Source organism: Sinocyclocheilus grahami, unplaced genomic scaffold (assembly GCF_001515645.1).
Source record: "Sinocyclocheilus grahami isolate Dianchi unplaced genomic scaffold, SAMN03320097.WGS_v1.1 scaffold1632.1, whole genome shotgun sequence".
In the NCBI taxonomy this organism is placed as follows: Eukaryota; Metazoa; Chordata; class Actinopteri; order Cypriniformes; family Cyprinidae; genus Sinocyclocheilus; species Sinocyclocheilus grahami.
In genome coordinates, this window is record NW_015506811.1 from 145,831 (window position 1) to 157,197 (window position 11,367).

The 11,367-nt window shown below is 35.6% G+C and overlaps 2 protein-coding genes across 2 annotated transcripts in view; both read left to right on the forward strand.

The window, feature by feature from the left end:
* Nucleotides 1–3,946: 3,946 nt before the first annotated feature.
* Nucleotides 3,947–4,679, forward strand: LOC107571670 (transmembrane protein 178B-like). The gene has a single exon (XM_016258003.1). It carries the CDS (start codon nucleotides 4,128–4,130, stop codon nucleotides 4,611–4,613), a length of 486 nt encoding a protein of 161 aa, XP_016113489.1. The 5' UTR covers nucleotides 3,947–4,127; the 3' UTR covers nucleotides 4,614–4,679.
* A 2,432-nt stretch (nucleotides 4,680–7,111) lies between these two features.
* The window catches only part of LOC107571669 (transmembrane protein 178B-like), an 8,320-nt gene continuing 4,064 nt past the window's right edge, over nucleotides 7,112–11,367 (forward strand). The window contains exons 1-2 of the mRNA XM_016258002.1: nucleotides 7,112–7,638; nucleotides 8,988–9,101. Coding sequence (XP_016113488.1) covers nucleotides 7,293–7,638; nucleotides 8,988–9,101 — 460 coding nt within the window. The 5' untranslated portion in view covers nucleotides 7,112–7,292. The remainder of the gene's footprint in view (nucleotides 7,639–8,987; nucleotides 9,102–11,367) is intronic.

Consider the following 11,367-nt stretch of genomic DNA (forward strand, 5'->3'; position numbering starts at 1 on the left):
CCAATAGTGCATTGCAGGGTATTTTCAGGCACCACAGGAAGTCCTGCACACACACGCTCTCTCTCTCTCACTCTCTCACAGACACACACACACACACACTGTCTCTGTTGCACAACAGTCCTGAGGAGCTCTCTAACTAACTCACTCTACAGAGGACAACAGCCACAACACCATCATTCAGCTTGAGAAAAGTTGAACTTAGATGTATGTTTTGTTATGTTGTTAACAGTAATCACTCACAAAAGGCTTTCCTTAGACAGTCGCTTAGCTACCTTTTTGAGGGACATTTCTGATTAAACGAGGGCCACTATTATGGACCATATATTCAATCATGGCCCTACAATGGCCAAGGTGGGTCAAAAGGTACAGCTGAATGTTGGGAGAACAACTGTTTCCTCAGTCATTCAAATGTTTCATAGACAGAACAGGTATTTTGACAAGGTGCACTGTGCTTTAATACTGTATAATTACTGTAATGCTTCATATCTTGTTTGTGAACAATTACACAAGACTTGTCATTCTGATGACACTGATATGTTTAATCACATAAATACTTACTTTTGAGAGATGGATTTTGAGAAAATGACAGGTTTTTGCAGGTAATCCAACACTGTGTAGTGCTGTTTGTACAAATTGTTTTGAGAAAATGCACTTATTGGTTTGTAAATGTTACCCAACAGGCATCTTGACATCAGTTTCAACTTAAATATTAGTCAAGACTTGATCAAAATGGTGTAACATCATTGTAAATTCAGTTTGGATGGCCATTTCTTCCAGTGTGAAAATAGGAAGTTAATTCCACATATAAATTGGTTTAATGTATATGTAGGCCAATATTTTTGATGTTCAATTTACATCGAATCAACGTCATGTCAAGTTTTTGATGTCAGTTTGATTTGCATATTGATCTGTTATTTTTAACGTTACTTTTGGTCAATTTGCCATCTTTTCAACATCAATTGCCCACTGGGTAAATATGATTCTAGAAATGTAATAAACCAAGTGAAAAAACTGTAATAAAGAAAAATCTTTCAGAATATTCAAACAGTCAAATCAAGTATACACTTTTTAAAAGCATTAGAAGCTATTTGTTTGAAAAATTGCTAGTAACAATATTATTGTTACTATAAAAAGTTGCTCATTCACACTCGTTCACAAAATTTTGGCCTTTGGAATTTATTTACCAAAAATGTCATGTTTATCTGCATCCTGCATTTTGTGCATAACCTGTTTACCACATTATTGTCCTCCATTATATTAAACCGAACATTGCATAAAAATTGTGACACCCAAAAAGAAATGATTCCGATGTGGTTCCAAATTTAGGATAATTTTTTAACCATCTTGGGAACCATTCTATCCATTCTGGGGAAGTTTTTATATTTGATTTGCTTTCATCTTTTTTCATTTTTGATGTTTATTTATTTGTTTATTTAATTTATGTATAATAGAAATAGAACTTTTTATTTCCTAGTTCTTCAGAAAAAAGATCTATATACTGGTCAACTGCATAATTTTATTTGTGTAAATGAGCTGTCTGACTTAACACAAGGTACTGTATGGTGTTCAACAAGGTTCAGTCTTGGGCCTTTTGTTGTTCTGTATGTACATGCTCCCTTTTGGAGTTATTATTAGACAGCATGTTATTACGATTCATAGCTAACACACAGCTTTTCTCCAGATAAGTTTTTTTTTTAATTGGTGGATTACATTAAGGAGATTTAACACAAACTATTAAGTAATTTCCAGGATCAAAACAGTTAACTTATAAACTTTGTCTGTAAGACCTTTTTTTTTTACACCAATAGTTTCCACCTAAGAAATTATGGTTAGTTATGGAACATTCTCTTCTTATTATGATGCTGATAAAGTAGAGAATGTATTCATAACTGATCCTGATTATTACATTGTAATGCCGAGTACATTCCAATCATCTTTCCACTGCTTACTTGTCCAGTTTCACAGCAGTTATGGTCTAGTCCATCAATATCTAAGAGGACACTTAAGTAACTTCTTCTGTTTCTCTAACCACACCTTTCAAGAGACCAGTTTTGAGGTTCACTGGCTCTGGCCTTGCCCTTTTTTCAACTCCACAGCTCCTTTTCATCGGCGTTTATCTCACTCAGTTTCAGATCTTAACCAGTGTCTGTCACCAAAAGAGGATGTTTCTCATTATCAATCCTGCATGTTTTATTAATTTATTGAAACATGTTAGGTGAGGTGGGATTCCCCAACTGGATGTTGGTTTCTCCCAGAGCTGCTTGCTTATCATATCTCACTGTATCTTATTTTATCCTGGGGAGTTTTTCTTTTTTTATCGTCTTCCGCTTGCTGGGAAATATACAGTAAGGCACTATTCTTTTTTGAAATTATTTTTATTGTGCCATGTGCTAACATATACTGTATGTAAAAAGAATTTAATTAAATTGTTTAAAAGAACCAGTTAACAAATATACACTTTCTCCAAATAACCAGATATAGGAAACAGAGATAAAAGAGGGGTTTTTGGAGCAAAGATGCTGAACATAACAACTGAAAGGCCATTATATTAAGTGCCACAGTACTTAATGACAATCTTCAGAGCATGAAGAATTTCTGATAGTCATAGCTAAAAACTAGTGGATCACTGCTCAACTGTAGTGATCCGATATGCAGTTTGCAAGTGCTGAACATGCCAAGGAGAGCAGTACTGACGCTCTACCTCCATCATCTGGCAATTAAGAGTATCTTGTACAGTATATGTCTACATCTGCTGGTGCTGAAGCTTTGTCTCTACCCCGCTGAAATTAGACTAATTTGGACCAGCTTGAATTCCAAGATGGTCTTAATTGGTTTTAGATGAGCAATGCTATCCTGTTACTGTCACAAGCTGGTTAAGATACTCTCTCATGTATACCAAAGCAGTGTAACCATTCTGAACTGACATGAAAGTGACCAATAATCTAACAACAACAATAACAACAGTAGTAGTAGTAGTAGTGTTGCTAAAAACAGCATCAGTTAGTTTTTTTTAAATTTATTATTATTTATTCGGGTAGATTCATAATGCATAAAATTGCACTAATGGGTGACTCTCAGAACAATACTTTCCGGTCATATACTATATTGAAAAAAATATTATTATTGAATTTGGGTTGGTGTATAAAATCAAGTACCTAGCCATGCAGTCTACATTTAAGAACATTTGTGAGAAAACGGGTGTTTCTTTTTTGAGTTCCTTTTGATCACTCTAATGACAAAAGCAGAAGTAGAATTCATTTTCTTTGATGCACCAATGCATTTACAAGCTCCTAAAGCATTTCTGTCAATGTGATAAATTATACAGTCTTTCAGGGCAATGAGATGCAGATTATGGGTCTTAGCTGAACATAAATATAGTTCATTAAAATTCAGTAGATTTTAAAGATTAATCCTCCTGTTCTGTTTGGGGTCTGAAAGAAAATGTATAATTATGTTTTAGAAAAAATAATCAATTTGGTGTCTAAGTGTTTTCACACATATACATTACTTTGGGAATAGTTTGGGGAAGACGCTTTTCTATTCCAGCATAACTGTTTACAAAGCAAGGTCCATAAAGACATTGTTACTTTTGAGTTTGTACATTTTATTTGTAAAATGTATAATTTTTATATTGTTTAATGTTTTTTTTTTAAATTTTTTTATTTAAATCTGAATTGAATTATACTACTAGTACTACTACTACTACATTATTTCCCATTACAGTGATAAATATTGTTCAGGACAAACCGCTTAATTAAAAAAAAGAAAAGAAAAAAAAAGTTTTAATGTCAGAAATCTCAAAGGTCCTACATTAGATCCTTTTGCATTTTTATCCATGAAAATATATGTATACGGGGTGCACTATCACCCGGACACGTTTATAAGATTCGCCCGAATATCCTTTATGGGAACAGCGGCATAACAGCTGCTGTCTGACGAACCCGGAGCGCTTTCATCAGCAGTCTCCAGTGTCGGCACTGGTCCTCCTTCATCCCGAGTCCAAGCGAGCAGCAGCAGAGGCACAGACATGTCTGTCTAGAGCTCCAGCAGCATATGTATCGTCCTGTTATGTCGGGTTTAGGATGATATGGGCTCTGCGGAAGATGTGACAGCTATCCGCGGGCGTCATGAGGATATTAACGGCGTCGGGGCTCTTCCTGGCCTTCTGCTCCATCGGGCTCTTGACCATGGCCATCAGCACGGACTACTGGTACGAAACAGATGCGCGGAAACACCGGGACCGATGCAAAAAATACGCCAGCAAGAGAAATGACCCAGGGTACATATACATCTCCAACCAGAATCTCCCACTCCGGACGCGACCTAAAGCGAGTCCTCTGCGGGAATCCCCGCACCCTGAGCCCGTCGTGGAATCGCGCTGCAGCCGCCGCTACAACTCGACCACAACCGGACTGTGGAGGAAATGCCACCGAGAAGGCTTCGATCTGGAGAACGAGGACCTGATTTTTAAAGGTGATGATGATGCTAAATGGGCCACATGTGAGCAGTACCCAGATCTGAAGCTGATGTTGCAGAGCTGTAGCGTGTTTATGTGTTTACTGAACATGTGTGAAGGAGTGCGGAAGAATGCTTGGCGCTATCCAAGGTGCTGATCTCTAACATCAACACCAACACCAACCACACGCTCACGTTCACACTTTCATCACATTTCAGCTCAAATACAGAAACAGATGGAGACTGTCAGGGCAATGGGATCCATTTGAGGTCTAAAGAGACCACGAGGCCCTTTTATTAAGGGAAAACACAACCCTCTCTGGTACAGACAGTATATTATATTTGTTTCTTTTTCATGTTACTTTTGATTACTCTAATAACAAAAGCAGAAATAATTTTTAAAATGATAAAAAATTATACGTTTTCTTTGATGCACTGATGCATGTACGTCTTTTATGTGATAAATTATACAGTCTTTCAGGGCAATGAGATGCAGCTTTTGGGTCTTAGCCAAAGATAAATAAACTTGCTTAAAATTCAGTAGATTTTTACTCCTGTTCTAACGTTTGGGGTCCGAGAGAAAATTTATGACTATGTTTTATAAAAATAATCAGCTTGATGTCTAAGCACTTTCCACACATACATTACCGAAATAAAACATAAATCCAATCAAATTTCTGACTGATGTAGTACTCTCCTGTGTACATACAGCAAAATTTTATATAGATTGTACAAATTATATTTACCTCCATCATCTGGCAATTAAGAGTATCTTGTACAGTATATGTCTACATCTGCTGGTGCTGAAGCTTTGTCTCTACCCCGCTGAAATTAGACTAATTTGGACCAGCTTGAATTCCAAGATGGTCTTAATTGGTTTTAGATGAGCAATGCTATCCTGTTACTGTCACAAGCTGGTTAAGATACTCTCTCATGTATACCAAAGCAGTGTAACCATTCTGAACTGACATGAAAGTGACCAATAATCTAACAACAACAATAACAACAGTAGTAGTAGTAGTAGTGTTGCTAAAAACAGCATCAGTTAGTTTTTTTTAAATTTATTATTATTTATTCGGGTAGATTCATAATGCATAAAATTGCACTAATGGGTGACTCTCAGAACAATACTTTCCGGTCATATACTATATTGAAAAAAATATTATTATTGAATTTGGGTTGGTGTATAAAATCAAGTACCTAGCCATGCAGTCTACATTTAAGAACATTTGTGAGAAAACGGGTGTTTCTTTTTTGAGTTCTTTTTGATCACTCTAATGACAAAAGCAGAAGTAGAATTCATTTTCTTTGATGCACCAATGCATTTACAAGCTCCTAAAGCATTTCTGTCAATGTGATAAATTATACAGTCTTTCAGGGCAATGAGATGCAGATTATGGGTCTTAAAATTCAGTAGATTTTAAAGATTAATCCTCCTGTTCTGTTTGGGGTCTGAAAGAAAATGTATAATTATGTTTTAGAAAAAATAATCAATTTGGTGTCTAAGTGTTTTCACACATATACATTACTTTGGGAATAGTTTGGGGAAGACGCTTTTCTATTCCAGCATAACTGTTTACAAAGCAAGGTCCATAAAGACATTGTTACTTTTGAGTTTGTACATTTTATTTGTAAAATGTATAATTTTTATATTGTTTAATGTTTTTTTTTTAAATTTTTTTATTTAAATCTGAATTGAATTATACTACTAGTACTACTACTACTACATTATTTCCCATTACAGTGATAAATATTGTTCAGGACAAACCGCTTAATTAAAAAAAAGAAAAGAAAAAAAAAGTTTTAATGTCAGAAATCTCAAAGGTCCTACATTAGATCCTTTTGCATTTTTATCCATGAAAATATATGTATACGGGGTGCACTATAAAATCCAATCAAATTTCTGACAGATGTAGTAGTACTCTCCTGTCAGAGTGTATATCGCAAAATTATATATAAATTGTAACAATGACATACTTCAGTGTGTTCCTGCTGGGATCAAACTGTAACCAAATGGGCATATTTTTCCAATTTTTTTTTACAATAAAGATTCCAAAAGGTGGCCTTTGCTGAGATGGGTTCCCCAAAGAACCCTTCTGTGAACAGTGAACATTATTTTTCTTATTGTGGAGAACATTTTAATAATTTAAAGAACCTTTTTCCACTATAAAGAAACTTTGTGCAATAGAAGGTCTCCATGGATGTTAAAGGTTCTTCATGGACCTATGGATGCCACTAAAGAACCAAAAATTTAAATTATGAGAACTGAATTTATTATTATTCAGTTATAAATATTTTTACATGTACACCACTGGGACCCCAAAGAGGAAGTGAAGTCAATCTCAGCAGGACATGAGAATTTATTGACTTTGATTAATGTTATTTATGGTCCAGTTACTAGTACTACTACTACTACATTATTTCCCATTACAGTGATAAATATTGTTCAGGACAAACCGCTTAATTAAAAAAAAGAAAAGAAAAAAAAAGTTTTAATGTCAGAAATCTCAAAGGTCCTACATTAGATCCTTTTGCATTTTTATCCATGAAAATATATGTATACGGGGTGCACTATCACCCGGACACGTTTATAAGATTCGCCCGAATATCCTTTATGGGAACAGCGGCATAACAGCTGCTGTCTGACGAACCCGGAGCGCTTTCATCAGCAGTCTCCAGTGTCGGCACTGGTCCTCCTTCATCCCGAGTCCAAGCGAGCAGCAGCAGAGGCACAGACATGTCTGTCTAGAGCTCCAGCAGCATATGTATCGTCCTGTTATGTCGGGTTTAGGATGATATGGGCTCTGCGGAAGATGTGACAGCTATCCGCGGGCGTCATGAGGATATTAACGGCGTCGGGGCTCTTCCTGGCCTTCTGCTCCATCGGGCTCTTGACCATGGCCATCAGCACGGACTACTGGTACGAAACAGATGCGCGGAAACACCGGGACCGATGCAAAAAATACGCCAGCAAGAGAAATGACCCAGGGTACATATACATCTCCAACCAGAATCTCCCACTCCGGACGCGACCTAAAGCGAGTCCTCTGCGGGAATCCCCGCACCCTGAGCCCGTCGTGGAATCGCGCTGCAGCCGCCGCTACAACTCGACCACAACCGGACTGTGGAGGAAATGCCACCGAGAAGGCTTCGATCTGGAGAACGAGGACCTGATTTTTAAAGGTGATGATGATGCTAAATGGGCCACATGTGAGCAGTACCCAGATCTGAAGCTGATGTTGCAGAGCTGTAGCGTGTTTATGTGTTTACTGAACATGTGTGAAGGAGTGCGGAAGAATGCTTGGCGCTATCCAAGGTGCTGATCTCTAACATCAACACCAACACCAACCACACGCTCACGTTCACACTTTCATCACATTTCAGCTCAAATACAGAAACAGATGGAGACTGTCAGGGCAATGGGATCCATTTGAGGTCTAAAGAGACCACGAGGCCCTTTTATTAAGGGAAAACACACTTAACCCTCTCTGGTACAGTATATTGTTTTATCTTTTTTGAGTTCCTTTGGATCACTGTAATGACAAAAGCAGAAGTAGATTTTAAAAATGGTCCAGAAATATGAATTTTCTTTGATGCACCGATGCATTTACAAGCTTCTAAAACATTTCTGTCCTTAATGTGATCAATTATACAGTCTTTCAGGGCAATGGGATGCAGATTTTGGGTCTTGCCTGACGATAAATAGAGTAAATTAAAATTCAGTAGATTTGAAAGATTAATCCTCCTGTTCTTTTTGGTGTCTGAGAGAAAATGTATAATTATGTTTTAGAAAAATAATCAAGCATTTTCCACTCATTACCCAGGTATAAAACATAAATCCAATCAAATTTCTGACAGATGTAGTAGTACTCTCCTGTCAGAGTGTATATCGCAAAATTATATATAAATTGTAACAATGATATACTTCAGTGTGTTCCTGCTGGGATCAAACTGTAACCAAATGGGCATATTTTCCCAATTTTTTTTTACAATAAAGATTCCAAAAGGTGGCCTTTGCTGAGATGGGTTCCCCAAAGAACCCTTCTGTGAACAGTGAACATTATTTTTCTTATTGTGGAGAACATTTTAATAATTTAAAGAACCTTTTTCCACTATAAAGAAACTTTGTGCAATAGAAGGTCTCCATGGATGTTAAAGGTTCTTCATGGACCTATGGATGCCACTAAAGAACCAAAAATTTAAATTATGAGAACTGAATTTATTATTATTCAGTTATAAATATTTTTACATGTACACCACTGGGACCCCAAAGAGGAAGTGAAGTCAATCTCAGCAGGACATGAGAATTTATTGACTTTGATTAATGTTATTTATGGTCCAGTTAGAACATTTAATAATCATAATTCAAATGAAGGCATTGGGACCAAAGTTAAGGGCCTGAATATGTGTTTAGATGTTTTTGTGAAATGTGTCTAAATTGCTTCTCTATGTAGCCTTTCAAACACACATGTATCATCTGATCTTCACTATTATGGCTGAAGTTATCAGATTGTTTCTGTGAATTTCCGCAGGTTTGCTTCAGCGTTGCACGCCGGTGAAGTATTACTATTCCTCACTGAATATCCCACGGAATCTGCCAGTGAACATCACCAAGACAATAAGACAAGATGAATGGCATGCTCTCCGTAAGTCAGATCATGTCACAAAATAAATAAATGCAACTGCAATCTGTTACAGTGACTGAGAATAAAATGTGTAATTAAATTACAGTAACTTATGCTAACGATTACATCTGAATATTTTCACACAGATACGATTGATTTCTTTCCCAAATTGCATTGACTGCTCTAAAGTATGAGATACCAATGTTTCCGGAGTTTAGGACACATGCTTGTTCAATAACTGTTTTATTTCCTGTTTGGGTTTGTGTATATCCTTTATTTTTTACAGCTTTTACAGTTTTTTTCCAAAGCATTGTTAGATGCAGTGTTTTTTGCAAAGATTTGATTTCCAAAACAGTATCATAGCTATTAAACTATTAAGATTACTAGATTATATAATGACATATCAATGTCTAATTTGTAGAGCAATGGGGAAAAGTTAAATGAAAATACATGCATTCATTGAATATTTACCACAGCGGGCAATACCTGAATTGTAGTAAATTTAAAATAACAAATATGATGAGGTATTTAAGAAATAATGGATAAATATACTGTAAAAAATAAGTGTAATTTTAACTGTAAAATTTTGTAAAAACGCTACTGAAAAAAAAAACCTGTTAATAGGTTAACAGTAAGTTCCCGTACTATATACAGGGACAAACTGTAAAAGATCTAACCAGACATTTCATGTAATTTTACAGTAAAATGCTGTTAATTGTACAGTTTTTAGAAGTAAAAAATAATAAATCAATGTATAATTTTCAGTCAAAAACTGTAAACTGATATTCCCAGAATTCCCAAAACTCCACATTTGAAAGTATTTTGTTTAAATAATCATGTTTTTTAATAGTTTTTGTTATCAGTTATGTACATTTGGGCTTTATGTTACATCTTCTGTTGTTTAATGAAAGTTTATTGCATTATTTAAGTATCATGTGTGTTACAATGATGGTATTTTGTGTTTGCATGAATGACTCTTGCACCTTCGATATGTTAGTATATACTTCTGTTTGTGGCGAAGCTGCTCGTGATGAGCTTTGATTTTTCATGTGGCTTTCTCTTTTAACACCTGCATTATTATGGTGGTTTTCAGTATGTTAAAGGTACGAAACAGATTTTAATAGCAGTGTGCATTGTTGAATTTACTGGTTTACATTCAAATTTTCTTGTTTTGTAAATTAGTTTTATACTGTAAAATGTACGTTTTTTGGCCGTAAATGTGTTTACAGTTTTTCTGTATGTTTTACAAAATTATTCTGGCAACCACAGCTGCCAAAATTATTTTGTAAAAACTACAGCATTTTTTTTTACAGTGTACCACAATGAATACACTAAACTAGTTATTGCAGAGGGAGGGGTGTTGTGTGCTAGACATTATTACACAATATTTCAGTTTTTGAATGTCCGAACCTTTTTGCATTGTAACACAAACTAGATTAAAACGTTGGTGGTTTTAGAAAGCCCGGCCAGAAAGTTCATTTTAAAAGCTTGACGATGTTAAGTAGTTGTAAGTGAAGGTTTTAAATCCGTGAACTCAAGTCAAAAGTCACATTCATGTGTATGAATCCGTGTATCATTCGATCATTCGTTTTTTATTTAATATTGAAAGTAGAAACATTTGAAAATGGCTCCTTTTTCATTTTTTTTCTCCAATAAACGAAAAATGAGAATTCAGCTTAAATTTTCGTTTTTCGTTCATGGGTGGAAAAATGAATAAACAGCTTGAATATTCGATTTCTACACATGGGCGGGAATTAAATGCCCCTTTCTGCTGATTGGTCAGCCGAAGATCAAACCGTGCCATCATCAGTTCTTCTGCAGTATCATGCAGCAGAATAATAGTCCTCTGCTGCTGCAGTTGTATGGATTCTTAAGCATTTATTGCAACTACATTTAATCTTTTTTCATCAAACAAACAGGCTAATGAATAGCTCAACACAACTCGTACCGGGGCAGAGTCTAGACAGGGCTTTCTTCTGTGTAGATATAAATTATATTCTTTGCATCAGCTGGGCATGGCAGGGTATGATATAACAGCTGTCATAGCCTACCCTTCTCACCCAGTAAGTCTGTTTGTTTGTTTTTAATTAAGAAATTAATGAATTAATTCGTTTCAAAATAAATATTTTAAACACTAAGACAAAAATGAAAGGCTTGGGTATATATAGGCCAATGTTCACGCAAGAACTGTCATTCTGACTGACAACCAGAGAACAACAGATATTAAATAGCCTACTGTTAGAGTTATATAATGTAGTGTTGTGTTTTATTAAAATTGATTATAATT